Source organism: Camelus ferus, chromosome 22 (assembly GCF_009834535.1).
Source record: "Camelus ferus isolate YT-003-E chromosome 22, BCGSAC_Cfer_1.0, whole genome shotgun sequence".
NCBI lineage: Eukaryota > Metazoa > Chordata > Mammalia > Artiodactyla > Camelidae > Camelus > Camelus ferus.
Genome location: NC_045717.1, coordinates 836,479 through 856,978, shown reverse-complemented (window position 1 = coordinate 856,978; position 20,500 = coordinate 836,479). Strand labels below are relative to the sequence as shown.

Below are 20,500 nucleotides of genomic sequence, written 5' to 3'. Positions count from 1 at the left end.
CAGCTATTGGCACAGAATAAGCGCTCAATAAGCATTTTTCAGCGAATGAATGAATTATTTAAAATTCTATCTGTAAACAGACAAAAAAAGGATGAGTCTGTGTTATGCTTTGGAAGCCTCGAGTTATTGCTCCACTCTAAATACTTCATGTAGATTCAGTGTCCCCTGGGCTGCCATATGCTCTACCCGCATGTGACTCCCCCAGTGAAGAATCATACCATTCTCAGGGGGTGGGTGTAGCTCAATTGGTAGAGTGTATGCTTAGCATGAACAAAGTCCTGGGTTCAGTCTCCAGTATCTCCATCAAATAAGTAATTGAATAAACGTAATTACCCCCCCCCTCAAAAAACAAAGCAAAACCAAACCAACATGAAAATGAATAAATGTATGTTCGTGTATGACTGAAGCATTGTGCTGCACACTAGAAACTGACACAACATTGTAAACTGACTATACTTTAATAAAAACATATATTAAAAATTAAAAATAAAATGTAAAAAGTAAAGAAAATGTAAAACAAGTATTTAGTGAAATATTTAATATTTAATAAAGTATTTAATGAGTTAGTAATAATATTTAATATATTGCAACTCTGTCCAAAAGCATTACACTTTATTTGAACAAGGTTACAAGAAAGGAAATAGACTGTTAAGAGAATAAAATTATGTTAAAAGAAAATAAGAAAAACAGCAACATGAAGTGTAAACTTTAACACACCGACGTAATTCAGGAGCAAAAAAATTGCACGGTGGTCAGGATTCCAGTTCTCTGCCTGGTTCCTTCATTCTGTCAAGCATGTATGAATTCCTTAATCTATTTTGGGTGTTTTCCATGCTGTAGGCACTAACATAGGCGCTGGAACTTCCCAGGTACACAAACCAGACCCAGTCCCCTCCCCTCATGGAGCTTACATTCCATTATCCTTGTTGTTGAAGGAGACATGACAGAAACATTCATAAGTAAAGTGTTTTCCATAAATGCTTGGCCAGTCAGCAGTCTCTTGGGATGCAAGGGACCAGTGTCCTGGTGGGTTCCAACGTGGCCAGGCCAGCGCAGCTGCCTGCTTGGCTCTCCAGCAGTGGGCACCTAACATGGACACTTTTAAATCTCCCGTCCCTCTGCCCTCTGTCCCAGGGTGAATGGACACGGTCCTTGAAACCACCTTGGCTGAGCCCAGGCCAGGCACACAGCCCACCACCTGCTGTCTATCCCCCCGGGCTCAGCCACCCCCCCACCCCCCCCCCACCGCCGCCAGTATTAATGCTGCAGGTCCGTGTGCCCAGTGCCTCCGCCCTAGGGGTCCCGATCACCATCTGGGCCATCAACCACCCAAGGCCCATAGGCCAGTCAGTGATGGGCAATCAGGGACCACCCTGACCCGCTGGCTTAGACTAGGCACAGAGAGCCAGGATCAGGGTGCGCAGGAATTGGAACCGCCTCCAGCCGGTCCAGTGGAGCCCTGTAGTGTCTGACTCTAGCTGTACTGGATCCCCAACTGGGGGCAGTCTTATAGTGAATGGAGCCAGACTTCCCTGCCCCACCCAGGGGTGAGGGGTAAGGGGGGTCAGCTCTAGGTAGGGGTGCACTTGGAGAGGGGGGGATCCCGTGGTAAGGGGGGACAGTCTGAGGAGTAAGGGGCTGGTTGGAGTGGAACTGACCAAGTTGAGGGGAGACAGAGGCCATTTGGGGATGTTGGGGGTCCTAGTGAAGCATGAGGGGTGAGCTTGGGGTGTGGGGGCCATAGCTTAGTATCTGGCAGGGTGGAGATTGGGGATGGAGAACTCGGTATGAGAAGGAGCCCTGTCTTGGGGGTATGGTGGGAGACTGGGCCTGGCTGGGGGTGGGGGGGACAGTAACTGGGTGGGAGGGCAGGTGGAGAGGAGCTGTGGGGTGTCGTCTGACCCGGGGCCTTTGGTGGTTTTGGCTGCGTTCCGGGACCTGGTCGGTGCCAGAGTGGGAGCTTTGCTGCTTTGGTGATGGAGAACCGCCCCAACTGTCCAGACTGGCCAGGCCCTGTACAGCAGGAGCCCCAGCCCGAGGGTCCGCGCTTCCCGCGCGAGGAGGAGGGGCGCGCTCGCGCGGACGCACAAGCACGCGGATGCGGGAACCCACCCAGAGCGTGTGGAAGCCAGGCGGGAGCGGGGCGCTCCTGCGACCTGCTCCCGAGGAAGAAGGCGGCCGGGGCACTGGGCTGCCGCCTGCCGTCGCCTCCGCTGCCGCCGTCGTGCAGGTAAGGGGTTGCTGGTGGGGGCTCGCAGGTCGGGGAGCCTGCGGGTGAGGCATGGGCTGCGCCGTTGGGGAGGCGCACAGGTAGGGGTGCGTGGCTGAGGCCCGGGCCACACGGCCCGTTTGGACCCTGGGGCGGGTGCCATTATTTGCCAGTATTGTAAACCAAGGCAGAGTTCACTTCCCCAACCCTTCTACAACTTACTGCACGCTTGAGCTCTTGATGTAAACATAGCTACTCCTACTCCTGTAAAATGTCCTGACTCTTTGAAACGATCCTATGTGTTATTTTGATTAATTTCATTGCATACTGTTTAGCGCACCAGAGACTCACAACAATATTATTAAACTCCAACCTAATAAATGCAAGCACTTAGCAGAGAATAGACAAAAAAGGCATGGCTACTGCTAAACAGGCGGCAGGAGTCTGATGGAAGAAGCCTCCTGGAGGGAGCAAACCTTTGCACTAAGGGTGGAAGGTTGAACTGTCAATAGGCAGACAGAAGTCAAAGAGAATCACTAGGCACAAAGAACAGGACATGGAAAGGCGCAGAGATGTGGAGAAGTTTGGGCCACTGAAGGAACAGAGAGTTTCTAAAGCGTAAGGAGAAATGATGGAAAATGAAACTCGAATGTTCCGTTCGGGCCTGATGAGAAAGGGCCTGGTGATTTGTGCCCACAGGTTCTGCGTGTTTATCCAGGAGGAAACAATCAGTGAATGGACAACCAGAAACCTTCATCACTGGATCTTACATCTTAGAGGGTTTCTTCTCCTGAGAAGCTCTTGAAGATTTGGAAGCATTTACTGCTACCTCATGGCTAAAGTCAAACAAAAGCTGTATACACGTAGAGTCTAGGACTCGGGAGGAAGTAGCCGGGCCTTGCATGATGCTGGGTCACAGTGGGCCATCTCCCAGACTCCCTGTGAAATCCCAGTGCCCCTCAAGCACGACAGGTGACCGTGGCAATGAGTTTAAACAGAACGTGCGACTCTGGCAGGATTCCCCTGTGTCTCTGGACGCCTCTCTGAGATTCCCCCATGCCGAGCACATGCTTGTCATACAGGAAATGCTGGGTGAGCATTTGACAGATGAATCCTGACAGTGAAGAAACAACCCGAGACCCTTAAACACGGGACTCTTTGACTGGCTGGTGGGTCATCGAGTCGGCTCAGTGACTCACCACCATCTTTTTTGCAACATGAAAATTAGGGGAAAAAATTAGAAAACAATCAGAGCGCACCTTGCTCTGGAAAAGTAAGTACCACTGTGAGAAGGTTTTGTTTCTGTTAGATGTGCTCATGTAGGAGGATGTGTGTGTGTGTGATGGTTGGTAACAATATGTTTCCTACCTTGTGTCATGGCCAAAAAGTGACTCCAGGGTAGAGCGTGTTAGGTGAACAACTTCACCTGAGCTTTTCTGGCTTACCCCTTCTCAAATACCCTGAAGAGTCAGTCACGGGTCCTTAGTTGGTGGCTAGGATGACACGGACAGGAGGCATTCCCTGCAGTAACTCTTGAGCCTCATTAAAACTCATGGAACGCCTCGCCCTCGTCTCACCAGCCACAGCCACATCGCACCTGAGCATTGTGATGCCGGTGACCCTGTGGCTCAGCAGGAAGTGACCTGCACCTGCAGTGTGGAAGCTCTGTCATCTTCAGCCCGGGTGTGACATTGCCTTATGAGGAGGCACACACTGGAAGTAAAAAGACACCTACCCAGGACTTCAGTCTGTTTTCTATAGAAATATATCTTCTTATCACCACATAAGGTTTCTTCTTTGTTTCTGATTATAACTATGGTGTTGCCATCTTTGAAAAGGAAGAGGAGGCAGGGTCCCTGTTATGCGCCAAGTCCTGTGCTACTGATCGCCCCACACACTGTCTTCATTAGAATCTCGACTGCTCAACAATTAGATCAGCGGATACCACTATTATTTTCAAATTGTGCCTAATCTCTGTCTTCTGGGTTTACTGCAGTCAGTCTTCCCTCTGGGCCTACAGGCAACTTTCTGTCTGAAATCTTAAATCTGGTAACCATAGTAATGAAGCAGAGAGGAGGGGAGATCTTGGAAATGCAGTACAGATACTCAAAAAAAAAAAAATCCACAAACAAACCCAAACCCTCCATTATTTTCCATTTTCCTTTTCCTAATTTTTTTTTGCAAGAGTTGTTTACAAGAAGCTATAGTTGGAGTGAACAAATGCTTGCAGGGAAGAGAGAAGAGAGCAAGGGCATAGATGGTCACAGAACTAAATAATAACCCAGAAGAACGGAGCATAGATGGTGTTTCTCATCACTTCACTGCTTTGAAAGTCCCTGGGAGAAGCAATAGGAAAGTGCCTCTGGATGGTTTACAGTGTTCATCTGCTTCTACAACTGCCAATTTTAAAACAGAATTTACAGTCCATACTCATCAAAGAAGACTTGGCTTACCAGGATTATTCAAATTCCAAAAGCATTGACTCCTCACTCTCTGAGCTGCTTTCAGCAGAAATTGAACAGTGGGAGGGAAGAAAGAGGAGAAAGAAAGAAGGGGCTATTTGAAAGAGTGATGTTATTGCATGGAACTGCTAGGCTGTCAAAACTGGCTATAATAAAGATAGGCCTCCACAAACGTGTTATGTAGACCTCTAAAAATACACCCATTCTGTGCCTAATTCTTTATATAATATGAGGTTACACGTTGCTATTTGGATTTTTGTAATTATTCTATAAGTCTATATTTTATCTATTCCATATTAGAATCTTCTTCAAAATTATAACAGCAGCAAAGGACTTGATGCTTAAATGAAACCCTTAGAAATGATGAAGTAAAATATTCTGCAAGTCAAAGATAACCAAAAAAGAATACACCTAAACCAAACTATCGCTGTGGGTTACATTAGAGCAGGATTTCTCAAAATGGTTTCAGAATGACTAGAAACTTCCAGGAGGTCAAGGAGGGTCATAGCAGGGCACAGCTTATTGAATACATCTTCCTGCACTTGGGTCAGTGTCTTCAGTGTGGTTTGCCCTCCCAGACTTCTTACCTTAGCAGTTTCCATACACAGTCAGAGACTCCCACAACTAGAAGGTACCCAAACAGCCATCTCATCCCTAAGCCACATGTTACACCAATACCCAACATCTCCACCAAATGATTAAACACTTGAACTCATTACCTTCCAGGACGTGGTGCCCCATGTTCAGTCACAGAGTTGTTAAAAGTTCTTCCTCATATTGAGTTGAAGTCCGTCTCCCTGTAACATCAGCCAATTATTTCTGATTAGCAACCGTGAGCCATGAGTACAGATGCTCTCCACCCCTCTGGAAACACCTGTCGCATGAGCCAGGCTCATCTGTTTTCAAGGCCAGCCTCTTGTTCCTTCTGTTTCCTCATGCGGTGCGCTTTCAGGGACTTTCAGGACCCTGGCAGGGTTCCCTTGCCCCTTACCCTGCTCTCAGGCTGTCCTGTTTGTACCTCCTATGCTTTTCCTATCCAATGACTCAAGGACAACAGTCCACCAACTGGGATCTCAATGACATTCTCTCTTTCAGGAATTTGAACGAAGAGCACTCTCATCAGATGAGAGTAAGGAGTTAGGCTGAAAAGGTTCCCACAGGGTTGAGGTTGGGGCGGCCCAGTTGGAATATGCATAAGTAAAGGCATCTGAAAGGAGAAACGCAGAAATGGGAGAGAATAACAGCCCTGAGAGATTGAGAATATCTCATTTCCTGCCTTGCCTGCCGGCGCTCCTGGACCGGGTAGCCTGGCTTACACCAGCATCAATGCCATCATTGCTAACGTTACTGAGTACGTACTATAAGACTGGCACTGTTATAAGCCCTTAATGTGCATCAGCTCACTGAATCCTTTCAAAACCCATATGAAGGAGATGCCCTGACTCCCCCTGCACTACAGAAGGGACTGAGTGACTTCCCCAGCTCCCACACTGCTTAGTGGCAGACCTGGGAAACCAGGAGTTCTGGATCCAGAACCCAGGCTTCTTACCTTTCCAGGGCACTGCTCCTCTATCCTTGGAGACACATGAGATTTTCTTACAATATTTTTAGAGTAATTTCTTAAAGAAATTCCCCATTTATTTAAGCTATCATGAGCAGGTTTCTGTCCTTTGTAACAAATCCTCCCTGATTGAGATATAGGAAGATTAAAAGATATTAATGCCTGGCCGAATGGCACAGACAAGTGTCTTTGAGCTGCTCTGTAGCTGCAGTAAAAAAGCAGGCTCAGTTAACCAAAGAGGCTGCCGTTACATTCACTTTTCTGTAACATATCTGTAATATTCATGTATCTCTTACAGAGGCAGTGCATTCCATGGTATTATTACAGAAAAATGCCATCTAACTTTCCTTTAATTACTCTAGCCTGACACCATCTCTTCCATAGTATCCTGTGGCCTGTCCATTCCTTTCCCATAGCAGGTATCAAATCATATTGCATTCACTGCATCAGGGATCCCAAACCTCAGCATTATTGACATTTGAAGCTAGACGATTGATGCTTTGTAGTGGGGGACCGCCCTGTGCACTGTAGGATGTTCAGCAGTATCCTAGCAGAGCCACTAGATGCCAGGAGCACCCTCTCCCCCACTGTGACAACCAAAACTGTCTCCACACATTGCCCAATGTCCTCTAGGGGACAAAAACACTCTTAGTTGAGAACCACTGGTCTACATGTTCTAGACCCCCTCCACAAATCCCACACTGACTTCAAGGGCAAGACTGTCTTTTTTACCCTTATTTCTTTACAACGCTTGGTACATTATGATGCTCAATAAATCTTAATTAAAGAAAGCCATTAGTAACTTGCATTAAAATGGTGTTTTGTACTTCTAAGTCTGGAGTACCTGTACACTTGTATCAGGCTGGGTTTAGTCAGGAACAGAGAGAGATTATACATACTACTAGGATAAGGGGTTTATTATAGGATTACGGTTTTTATGAATACAAGAGTAACTGGGGAATAACAGTCTGGAAGGCTTTAGTCAGAAGACAACTTGAAGCTGAAGCTCTGGAGGAAAAGCAGGTGTTCACAGGGAAATCTGAGAAGCTACAATGTCCAGCCTCAAAAGTGGGATCATAAAATGGGAGCCCACAGAAAGGTCTGGAATCCCACTGTGTCTAACAAAGCAGCCTCATCTGACCCCCACAGACCCCCGCAAAATAACGGCCTCTTCTTCCCTTCTACCTTCCAAATCTCCCAAATTCCTCTCACTGGCCACCCCTTACCGGGAACCAATCAAGGAGGGGATTCTGGGAAACGTAGTTCTTCCCAGCCTTAGGCAGACACTTCAGGAGTGACTGCGCCAGGTAAACAACAGATAACCTCACACAGTAACCACTTCTTGGCACCAGGTGTGTATGTTATATATAAAGATCAAAGCATGAAAAATGGTCTGAGGCATTTGGCAGTCACAGTCACCCAAGTCAGAAAGCAAGAGGAGGGAGGGTGTAGCTCAGTGGTAGAGCCCAGGCTTAGCATGCACAAGGTCTTGGGTTCAATCCCCAGTACCTCTGTTAAAAAAAAATTAAATAAATAAATAACCCCAATTACCTCCCCCCTTCCCAGAAAAAGGAAGAATCTTTTTTTTTTTTTTTAAAAGCAAGTAAATGCTTGATATGATTTGCTGTTGCTGCTATTGGCATTGCTTTCGGTCCGGCAGTAGACTCATCCTCTGATCACCTGTCCCCTCCGGTTTGTGCTGTGGAGACAGTCTCAACATTCACTTTGTCTGCACCCTGAACAGATGGAAAACTATGTTAATAATCAAACAGCTCACACTCCAGATGGAAGATGTTCACCTTCGTGCTTCTTAGAATTTAGTGTGTCTTCTGAGCATTCTAGCCCAACCAGAATTGACAGAGACTACTAAGAAAGAATTTCCACGTGCCAGGCATGGCTCCCCTCTTGAGGAATGGAACCCTCACAACCATGTCGCTGATTTCAAAACTACCCTCTAGGACTTTGGCTGACATTAAGTGAAAACATTTCTGCTCTACAGATTTTGAGCCCAAAGTCAAACAATTATTTTAAAATAATTACTTCCCATCCATTAAAAATATGGTGCTATAGGTGACGCGTGGTACAAAATAGAATGAAGTGTATATTTCACTTTAGAAAATAGCAGATTCAAAACATACATTTAAAGGACCAACACTTCAACGTGGCCCAGGAAGTCTAAGATATTTACCCTCTGGCCCTTCACAGAAAAAGTTTGCTGACACCTGGGCTAGAGGAGGAAGAGCAAGAGTTGAGATCTGAGAGGTGGAGGCGACATTACAGGCACGTGTCTCTTACTGAGGTGACAGGCACTGGGGTTTTGATCTGACCTGACTCTCACTGTAACAGGATCCTTCCAGCTGCTGTACTGAGAAGAGACGTTATTGCCGGCAGGGAGGATCTAGAAGCTGGGGCACCAGGTAGAACGCTATCGCTAGAATTCTGGTGGGAATGATTCTGCTGAGCCACCGTCGGGTCGCTCAGACCAGCATGGCACGTAGTGGGTGGTAGGAAGTGACTAGATTCTGGCTTGGAGACTGAGCTGGTTGGACTTCCCGGCACTAGATGTGTGGCATGGCCCCACAGAGGTGCAGGGGAGGCTGGAAAGCACAGTCTCCTCATGTGTATGTGGGTGAGCAGCTAAGCAGGGCTTCTTAAGAAGGGGCGATTTTGCCCCACAAAAGACATGTGGAAATGTCTGCAGACATTTTTCATTGTCACATCTGTGGAGGAGGGAGGCTACTGGCTTCTAGTGGGTAGAGGTCAGGGAGGCTGCTAAATGTCCTAAGATACACAACGCAGTTACGTACAACAAAAATAATTCCCTGGCCCCCAGTATCAGTAGTACTATAGTTAAGCAACTCTGAGCTCAAGAAAGACCCACCACCGGAAGAAGAAAGAAAGATGGGCTTTCGTGGATAATCAGGAGTCTTAGCCCAGCTCAACGCCCGACGCCCCAACCCCTGCAAGGCACCTGCAGGCTGCGGCAACCCCAGTTCTGGGATCCCAGCTCAGAGCGCAGCTGAGTTGTCTGCCCTTGCTTGTCCACGTATTCCCCCCTGTTATTGCAGGTGAGCTTTGTCCTGAATAAGAAACCCTGCTAGCTTTTCTTTTTATACAGAAGCTTGTGAAAATAACATGTGTGACTGAGGCAATGAAAGCGAGTTTGTGTAAAGATAGCTAAATGGTGCAGAGCACCACAGGGCAGGTATTAATTGGTTTTAAGAGATTTGTGAAGAAAAATGTTCCATTAATTAAAATTTCAAGACTTAAAACTCATGCTTGGTGATGACCATGGATTTACAGGAATTTAACTCTCTTCACCAAACCCAAATGGAGGGCATATGAATTCAAATACCCTTAATGTTTTACAAATACTCCTTAGTCTTTGCTATGGGTAACAATTGATAAGGTCCATTTATTTGGCGAAATGTTTGCATATATATAATACATACTGGCTTTTCATTTACCTAGCTTTATTATTTTGATTTGCAAATAGATGCACAAATGGAAAAAATTCTCTGCATTCTGGAATGTTTGTCTTTTCCATTTATTTTCTTTGCAAATATATATGCATTTTTTTGCTAAGATTGTTAATAAGATAGATGTAATTTTACATATTTTCACACTATCTGGGCTGCTCACTAGCTTATCACTGAGCTGAAAAAATGGACAGTGTTTCACATATAGATCAAAAATACCTCACTTCTTGAGTGGCATTGTTGAGTTTAGGCTTGCCCTGATTTTATAGAAATTCAATATGCAAAAACAAACCACACAATACAGAAGCAAGGAAGCATTTTTCATATTATGAAATGCCCGTTTTTCTACCATTCATTTAAGAAGCATTTACCTTATATGTAGGATTCAACACAGTGAGCTTTAGCCAAGTATTGTTCTGGGTACTGGGGCTATCAATACATGCAAACTGGGTCCTTGTGCTTGAAGGTTACGTAAGAGAGGCTGACAGGTAAACAGCTGATTTTAAAGTATGATGCAGCAGGTTCCATTACGGAGGCATGTAACCAGGTGCTACAGGAGCCATGGCCCAGGCTCAGGGGTCAAAGAAAGGCATCCTGAATGGGATGATGACAAGAGTGGAGGCTTGAAGGACATGCAGAAACTCACTGGGTGAAGAGAAGAGAGTGGTATTCTATGCAAAGGGAGGCAACTGACTAAAGCCAAAGACCATGAAACCCTGTGAGAGAAGTAGGTATAAGGCAGGACATAGGGGTCCTTGAATGTCACACAAAGGAATTTGGCAGTTGTCATTAAGGAGATGAGAAGCTGTTGAAAAGTATTAAGCCAGTAATGGAGGCAATGCGTCAATGGCATTCCCTCAATCTCACTAAAGCAGAAAGCAGGGCTGGCTTCAAAATTTTTGGGACTCAGGGCAAAATGAAAACGTAGGGGCGCTTGTTCAAAAATCATTATGAATTTCAAGATGGCTACAGCAAAGCATAGGACCAAGTATAGGACCCTTCTAAGCACTGGGCACTGTATGGCTGCACAGTCTGCATGCCGACAAAGCCAACCCTAGCAGAAGGTATCAGAGCAGGGGGAGGAAGAAGGCATTAAGACCCTTATTTGCATACTGTCTAGTCTATGGTTGGGAAGAAAGTCTTAAACCTATCAACCAGCTAGAGATTAGTCTCAAGGCCAGCATTTAGTCCTATACTCAAACTCAGAAAATGGCCCAATGGCTAATTCATTTTAAAGAGGAAATGGAAGAGCAAAAAAGTTGAGGAGCTGTCCTAAACTCACAAATGTAGGAGGTAGTAAAGATGAGAATCTAATCCAAGCCTTTCAGATTCTATCCCAGCGTTTCCTCTGCTCCTCTACAATGTCAAGGCTATTGAGTCTGTTGCAAAAGGGATAGGATGGAAGTTTTTTGGGCAAAACTGATCCAGGGGCCACAGAAAGGACTACAATTGGCAAAGAAAGGGAGATCAGCTGGGGGACAATCGCTGTCCCCTCCTTTCCCCCCAGGAGAACGTCCTTTCCGAGACCTTTCTCAGAATCAAGAGGATCATTTCAAGCACAGCTTTGGACGCATGGGCCCAGCATTATAGGAGGGAATAGGGCTACAGACATGACTTGGGCACACTCCCGTGAGCTTACGCTTTGGTGAGTGGAGACAGTAGTGGAAATCAGCTATCATAATCCCTGTCTACCTATTTAACAAGATTGGGAAGCAAAAAAATTTAAATAATAATAAGAAAGTTGGAAATGAATTCTAAAAACCAATAGGTAGCCATAGAGTCTTTTTCAGATTAAGGGAATCCTAGATGATTTGCACACTGCCTTGTATATCTCAGCAGTATTACCATTGATACCCTCACCAACTCTCAAGGGCTCAGGCTCATCTGAGCTCCAGTAAACCTTTGCATGCATCTTAACAAGCTCTCTCATATTATTCTCTATTTAGTTCTCCATGCCCCTCCTCCAAAACCCAAGGTCTTACTCATCTTTTGCTCCCTTGGTTCTTAAAATAAAGCTCCAAACGGGCAGCATGGTTTGCAAGGCCCTGTGTGATCTAGCCCCTGGTCACTTCGGAAACTTTGTCTCACCCTACTCTCTCCCTGCATTCCAGGAGCCGTCCTACCATCTCTCCGTTGCAGCAAACCTTCCCATCTCAGACATCTCCCAATTCTGCCTTCCCCTCTTTAATGCCTCTCATTTTTCAGATCTCTAATGAAATATCACTTCCTCAGGGAAAAGCTTCGCCTATCTGCCGGAGTTGACCAGAACCCCCATTAATAAGTTCTCACGGCATCCTATAATTTTCCTTCAGAGCCCTTGGCATAATTAGTAATTATCTAGTCATGTGATTCTTTTATGCATGTTTGTCTTCACCTCATGGTTGGGAACTACCTGTATGCAAGAGTCGGATCCTGTTTTGCTCGCCACTGGATCCCCGGCAAATGGCAAAGTGCCAGGCATCTCCTCAGGCCTCTTCCAAGCACTCAACTTAAAACATCCATTTATCTGCCACTCATCTCTCAAGTCTCCTACCTTGAGTGTTTTTCTTCAAAGAATCCATCATGATCTATGTGTGTGTGTCCATGTATGTGCAAATGTGTGGGAGTGTCTTGCGTGTATATATGTGTATATATGTTTAAGGATGAGTGTGGGTGTCTGTGTGTGTGCACCTGATTTCTCTACTTGTTACTCTTTCCCCATTAGAATACAGACTCCAAAAAAGAGGGATTTCATCTCCTTGTTTAGTGCTGTATCCTCACCACATACCTGGCACATAATACATGCTCAAAGAATTATTTGTTGGAAATATGGATACATAAATGGCAAGTTCCTTCTTCAAAAATCAATCATGGGATGGAGGGATAAATTGGGAGTTTGAGAATAGCAGATACACACTACTACATATAAAAGAGATAAATAAGGTCCCTACTGTATAGCATAGGGAACTATATTCAATACCTTATAATAGTCTATGATGAAAAAGAATATGAAAAGGAATATATTTATATGTATATGTATAGCTGAATCACTATGTTGTAAACCAGAAATTAACACAACATTGTAAACCGACTATACTTCAATTAAAAAATCAATCATAATGATATCCTGCATTGAAAAAGAAATGATCCATTGATAGTTTTCTTTTGGAAAAAATGCTATTCACTGTCTGCCCCCAAATGATACTGTGACAATTTTAATTCATTTCACCACATGTCTTTAAGCAACAAGGGGTTATATTTGATTTACTTTATTTCAAATTTGTTCTACAAAGTTCAGTCAGATTTTTCATCCATAATCTTTTTTTTCTTTTTTAATAAAGGTACTAGAGATTGAACCCAGGACCTTGCCCATGCTAAGCACGGACTCTAGCACTGAACTACATCCATCCCCCTTCATCCATAATCTTGAATGGAAGCCATTTAGAGTTTGAAAGGGACAAATTCATTAAAACCAAAGACTTCCAGAGTCTTAGGAATCAGACAGTTTGGGGATTAGACAGCCCTGATTTGAATTTCAGCTTCAACATTTATTAGCAATGTAACTTCAGGAAGCCACAGAACTTCTCTGAGTCTCAGTTTCCTCTGAAAGTATGTGATTTGCAGGGACGGTTTGGTGATAGGACTGACTGTGGTTTTAAGTGCATGGTATATAGCCATAATCAATAAATGATCAATGTTTATTATTCATATCTACTCCCAAGTCCCTGTGATACAGAGGAGGAAATTGAGGCCACAAGAATTAAGAATTTCTCAAGGCCATCCCTCTTCCCCAAGTCTAGGTGATAGAAATTGGCAGGCCTTCGATTAAGCACCATCCAGCCTTCATTTGCTCAGGGGACTTTTTTGGTAAAAACCTGCTCGTGTCTGGACTCACACTGTTTCCTAAGGAGGGCTGAGGACTCCATTATGTCCTTGTATTGATTGACGTTCCCTACAACCTTCAGTTCCAACAGAGCCACTTCCTATTCCAACAGAAGAGCAAAGATTCAATCAGAGAAACGGGATGAGAAATGGGATGGAAAGAGTTTTCCCCTACCTCAGTTTCCAGGAGTCCTTTTATTTCCTCCTTTCTAGGACATAAAAGAAAAACTGGAAATACGGGTCTCACTAAAATCTTTCATTTTATAAATACCATATTCTTTACTTTGACTGAAGTTACTTGCTTATAACAAATATTTCAGTAGAATGTAATTCTTGTGAGCTTTCGGTTCAATTTCACATCTAGACAAGAGTTATCCCAAACACAGGAATTAGTAAATTTTACAATAAGTCAAACTGACGGGTAAGACAAATAAAATAAGATGTTAGGTCTCAAATGAATGGCACGGTGCCACGGCAGCGCTTCATATAGCAGACAGGATTTAAGGAGATTTTATCCAAGTGGAGTACAGAAAATTGCATGTATTGAAACTGTGACCGTAGGATTCACTTTCTGTGGGAATTTAGTCACTGAATCACAAAACAGTGAGCTAGACGTACTTACAGCTCAAAGTTACTGAAGATGGCGGGTCAGCAGCAATAATCAAGCAATTGGTTTTGTAACTAATTAGAAGAAATGGAGAACTATATGCCTAAAATTCTTTCCTCACTGAGAGGATCAAACTGACTCTCCCTGTGAACACAATCAACTAAGCTGTGCCTACAAATTGCTCTTTATTTTAGCTTCAGTTTATCCATGACTCAGGCTCATCTCCATTTTGCCCTCATATAGGAATCTTGCCATATTACCATAACATTTTATTCTGAACCTGCTATAAAGGCAATTAGTCACTCATTATAACACAAAATTTCAAATTGGTTGCAATTATGTTTTCTGAATCAAAACCATACACTTTGACGTGGGTAATTCAAGGTTCCATATTTACAATGCATTGAATGAGTCATAATGGTAAATAAGAAAACCCTTAAACTAACATTCATATCTCCTGCACATGAAAAATTAAATTGATAATTTCTACGTATGACAGATTTATTTTTGTGGTAGAGAATGTTGAAGAATTGATTTAATTAGGCAGAGCTATGCTCAGAAGCATAATTTGAAATACTGTTGAATGAATGAGGAAAGTATTTTCAAGCACAGAGAAAACTCTTAAAATTCTTTTTGCTCATTATTCAACAAACATTTATTAAGCACCCACAGTTTGCACAGCAACGTATGACGTCATAATAACCTAACTTGGCATCGTTCTATTCTAGTTCTGCTAGTTAACTGAATGAGTTCATCTCATCAGCTGTCCAATCATAGTATGTGAAGAAAGACTTCAGAAATTAAATGAATGAGTCAGTCTGGAGAGAAACATGGACGTGTGTATTTAGGTTTCCTTTTGTTTTACGTGCTAAAAACAGGTTACTAGCTAACCACTTCTATTACTTTAGAAGCTCAGGAATCTTAAAAGAATCTTCTCTCACTCAGGCAGTCAACTATATACTTAATCACGATTTTCTAAATGTTTATAGAAGTGTGGACAGCAATTTGTAAGATTCTGTAGATATGGAAGGAAATACAGCACAGTAAATAGAGGCAGGTAAGGGGAAATGTATTTTGAGTGATGGTTTCCACTTGAAAAGTAATCTTAGATTTAATAATTAGCATAGGTTCAGCATTTTAGAGCTGAATATTAGAGCTGATCTGGGCCACTGATTTGCAACCTTTTGCATTAGAGTCACCTGATTTTTTTAAAAATATGGATTCTCAGTTTTCATTCCCAGTGATTCAGATTCAGTTGATCTGGAAGGGGCTGGAGGAGGCAGGCATACATACACTTGTGAAAGTTACTGAGCAGCCAAAGCTGAGGCCCACAGATCTAGTCCAGCCTCAACATTTGACATGAGGTCTCCGAGCCCTTGAAAGAATACACATCTTGTTTGTCTATACAGTCAACACAGCTTATTACCCTTGGAGCCAGGCCTAGAACCCAAATAGTCCAATTTCTAGTCTAGGTCTTTCTCTACTAAACCAATTGGCACCATTGCCACTTTTCTCACACATTGGTGAAGATCAAATTACCAGTTAGTAATAGGTAGAAAGTCTAAGATTGCTTATAGCTCATGTGACTATCACGTCCCCTTCTAGTGATCTCTGGGCTTCCTTTCTTGCTAAGTATGGACTAAGTCTCCCAATGGCACTGTAATGATTAATATATCTGTTTATTCCACATTTTCAAAAATTTCACTTAGCTGAAACTTTTGCACCCATAAAATATATCATTCACATTTTAGGACAAAGAAAATATATGCAATATTTGAATCAGAGTCCAGTTGAAGTCGTCATTATTGGGCTTATAAAGCTGGTCCTTGGAAGTACTCTAACGCCAGCTTCCTTATATGACAATGCCTTTAGGTTGGCCACACCCACTGGGTTCTGAAAGCTCCACGGAGGTAGGGCTCTTGTCCAACTTCAGCTGTCTCTCAGCACCTAGCAAAATGCTTGCCATAGACTCAGTACTCAACAGAGCATCCTGAACCAACTTGTGGAGGACAATCCCATGTGAATAAAAGCACTGGGCAGATGGTTTTATAAAGGAGTATTTTCACAGTTACTTTATTAGAAGAGCTTTGTTTGGCCTGATTTTCCTGACAGCAATGTGTCCTTGCTATATACCATTTGGATTACAGTTGGCCTCTCTCTCGTTAATAGTATGTTAAAAGTCCTATATTCAGTATATCTTTTATATGTGTGAAGGCACAAATGAGGTACAATAAACACTGATGAAATAAAATTAATACCAAGTTTATTGTCCCTTGGAAAATATAACCAAATTAATTAATACAATATTATTCTCTGGCAAGAGAAAGAGTGCAGCGCCTTTGGTGACTCAAAGGGGTGGCATAGTATTGTAGAGAGCAGTAACCTAGTTGCAGCAGCAGAAGATTCAATTGCTGGCTATTGAGAACTAAATTTTTCTTAAGGGGGTCATTTCAATCCTACCTTTTCAACCTCTTCATTTTGACCCAAACGCACACCCCATTTCCACACATTTGTTTCTACTGGGGGTATTTTCTCTTACCATAAGGTTATAGTTTTTCAGTCTTTTATCTAATTCATGTAGAAATAATCAACACAAAATACCACTGACATCAGCTAAAATGACACGTTTAAATATGGCAGAGACGAATAACCCACCAAAGAAGAAAGGTAAAAACTGACACTGAAAAATTAGCCATAGTAGAAATATTCAACACCAAACAATGAATATTTTATTTCTGCTGTATAACTGGGATGAACTAGAGGGCTAGTGGGGAAAAAGGTATCCATTTAAGGGGTTAATCTGAGATCAAATATTAACATTAAAGCCAACATTAATGGAAAAAACTGGCCTATGAATGGGCCACAATACTGTAAGTTTCTAGCTCAGGGCCAGGTACATAGCAGGGATTCAGTAAATGCTTTGTTGAATGAATGAATGGGTAAATGAATTAATGAGTCAGTGAGTGAATGAGCGCATGGTCCTCTTCAAAGATTTAGAGTATAACGTTGGGATTTGGAGAGTTGGCTTTAAAACAGTCCATTCAAAGCTGTGGATGAATAAACTAGATTTTGGGAAAGTGAGTGCTGAATACAATGAGGTGTTTCTGGTTGTTAATTAATTAAAATGACCAGAGTCATTATTCTTACCTTTAATTTCTCAGCCTAAAAAGTTAATGAACTGTAGCTGTTCTAAGAGCAATTGAGTTGAACTTGAAAGAGAACTCCCAGTTTCAAAAGCTTCCCACGCTACCAGTTGACTGTGATTTATCTTTTTCCTTCTGAAGAATTTTAAGCATCTTTCATCCGATTTGACTGACAACCAATCTGTGCGTCCTCTGTCTTTATTCTTCCAGGAAGAAGATGTTACTCGTGAGAGTCGTTTTAATTTCAGCGGTTATGGGATGGGTCACTGCCTCCAAGTGAAAGATGGAACAGCTGTCAAGGCCACACCTGCCAACCAGCTCCCACAACCCCCCAAAGATGCAGATGCCATCAAGAAGAAGTTTGTGGACCGGGCAAAAAGGATTGACACGATATCTCGAGCTGCCTTCCCATTGGCCTTCCTCATTTTCAACATCTTTTACTGGATCACATACAAGATAATTCGGCATGAAGATGTCCACAAGAAACAGATGTGCCCTTCAGACCCTCGGACTTCTTGCCTAACTCTTGCGCTTGTAAATACACAGTGAAATTGTCTTTATATCACTTTGACAGAGGAGCCACATTGGGGAGGGGGGAGGGAGGATCATGGGGGCGGGTTTCCTGGCACCTACGTGAATAAAGATAAGTTATCCGGGCAATGAAGGAAAATGTTTGCACAAAATTAAGGTGTCGCAGAATCACGTGAGCATAATTCCCTTCATAGTCTTTAGCACTGTTCTTTCAGATGATGCATTAATTAGACATGATAAGCAAGGTCAAGTACTTGAGGGCTATTTGTCTTTTGGTTTGTTTGGTTTTGACTAATTCGGGTACTGAAAAGTTAGCTTAAAACAAACACACGCGTGCGTGTATGCACACACACACACAAAAGGAAAATGCTTACCATCTGACCATACTGACTAGCCTATCGTGAGTTGAGGACCAAACTTTTTCAGGAAAATGCTGCCTCGTTTTTAAAACAAGCCTCCCAAGCTACGTTCTTTACAATGTCTGTAATTACTTTTGTGGGTCATCAATAATTTCTACTTATCGAGAAAACAACAACAAAAATAAAAACCACTCACAAAGAAGAGATTTCTACTTTAATGTCTGTGTAGGTGTGCATTTTAATATTATTTTTCTTTCCTAGATGTAATTTTGGGATTTGAATTGTGTGTTGTGAAATTGATTTGATGGTATACTCTCTTAAAAAGAAATGCCCATTTTCTTTTAGATCCAAGTTAGCGCACTACTTTTTTTTTTTTTGCTTTGACTATATTTACATGCAATTAAGTGCTCAAGTGTGACTTAGCCACTGCAGCCTCTCAGCCACAGTATTTATGGAGGTGATGTGTCCTGAACGACGTAGGTCATATTAGCCTGACCTTCCCATTTCTGCTCTCATTGTAGGTGTAACTATTAGTCCTAATGTCAACTGACTCATGATTTCTACTGTCAATCCAAGTGAACATTGTTTTAAATATCCTTAACTAACTTAAAGAATTTTAAAATTGTACTGTGATTTTCATAACCCATTGCCTTTTTGGCACCAGAGCTACGTGGTTTGAATCCTGGCTACATGTTTTAAGTAAGAAAAAAAAAAAAAAGACGTATTTTTGCTTACTCAGATTAAAGACAACCTGTAAAAATATACTGAAAAAATTAAATTTTACATGTGCTGTAAAAGGGGTTATCAAAATATTTGTCCAATTTCAATAAAGCTAAGTGTGCCACAGAAGTTCTCTAAGAGTCTTCCAATTTTTGCACTAGGATGTAAATAATTTAGATGTCAATGGTAACTTGGATTGTTGTCTCTGCTCTTCCTCATAAACTCGAAGCACTTACATAGCTATTATACTTTCATTGTACTATAACAGTAGTTTACGGAATCCCCATAAAGAAAGAAAAAAATAAGTTATTCTCACTGTAGAAATGGGGAAATGGAGACATGGAAGTGTTAGTAGTCACTGCGAGCAGAATCTAATACTAGGTACTTCATACGAGATATGGAAAACTTCCAAGAGCACTGAGGAATCACAAAATACCAAAGTGAAAAGAAATTTAAAAGACCAACCTGTCCACCTACCCATTTTGATTTTGTCAGGAATGGAGTTCCATAATGAAAAAAAAAAAAAAATTCTGAGAATCCCAGTGAAATAAAGGTAATTCATCTTGGCCCTTGCAGATTTCCCTTAACCAAAGATATCCATGGTAAAATTTTCAGGAAGATGTGGATTCATAAGTTGATGAATGGTCTTTTAAACCTAGCCAAATATTGAATCATTTCCATAGAGAGGAATATCACAGAAGGGCTAAAAGCATGAACTTTGGAGACAGAAAGACTAGCTCGGCCTCCTATCAAGAGTATTATCTTGGATAAGTTACCTGACTTTTCTGATTGGCTCCTATTTCATAGGGTTTTAAGAGGATGAACTGCGAAAAATGCAAGCAAAGCTATTAGCTCAGTGTCTAAGACAGAGTAAATTCTCAATAACTAACAGATAATAATAAAAGTAGCAGTATTATTATGAATAGCACTACACTGGGCAAGAAGTTACATAATTCCTAGCCTTGGCAAGATTAAGGTCATGCTTTCTGCCTCATTGCCAAACCACTGTTTCTGTCTTATTGCTTACTCCTTTCCGGACAAGGGAGGCAAAGTATTTGATTGGTCTCAATTCTCTTTCTCCCACTGAAAAATAGTACAACTGAGTCTAAAATGTCAAAGATGGGCCTGAGCCATAAGAGTTCTAGGAAGAGCCCTGATGCTACATAGGGTGGGATGGGGAGGCACCTTGAGGGAAAATCCCAAGCTAAATGAACACGTCTAATCAAAGTGTGTACCATATAGTTTTCAGGGGGATGTGGCCCCCACGTTAGAAAAATTGAAAAATAATCACCTCTAAACATATCTGCCAGGCACTCAAGTAGGTAAAGGCACCCTGGATGGCCAAAGGGGTTCTTGACTTTCCTCTAATTCTAGTCCACATTCAGTGGAAAGATCTCTTGAATTTGGGTCATATAAATAAAATAAAGTCTCAGGGAAAAGATTTTGAGCACAACATAGTCTAGCAAAATAGATAATTTCCCTATAATGTTATTGGGGATTTTATTTAGGATGTTTTTTTCTCACAATAGTATGTGAAAGAAAATAGTTCAAGAGTAAAATCATGGCTC

General features: G+C 42.4%; 1 protein-coding gene across 1 annotated transcript; it reads left to right on the top strand.

Moving 5' to 3' along the window:
- The first annotated feature begins 1,614 nt into the window (after positions 1-1,614).
- On the top strand, positions 1,615-19,050 carry LOC116658946. The gene is made up of 2 exons (XM_032464853.1): positions 1,615-2,230; positions 17,533-19,050. Exons 1-2 carry the CDS (start codon positions 1,814-1,816, stop codon positions 17,869-17,871), a joined length of 756 nt encoding a protein of 251 aa, XP_032320744.1. The 5' UTR covers positions 1,615-1,813; the 3' UTR covers positions 17,872-19,050.
- Positions 19,051-20,500: the final 1,450 nt, after the last annotated feature.

Coding starts and splice junctions, on each gene's coding strand:
- LOC116658946 (XM_032464853.1), top strand. CDS start 1,814: ATGGTGGGAGACTGGGCCTGGCTGGGGGTGGGGGGGACAGTAACTGGG. Junction 2,231..17,532: donor CCGCTGCCGCCGTCGTGCAG/GTAAGGGGTTGC, acceptor TTATTCTTCCAG/GAAGAAGATGTTACTCGTGA.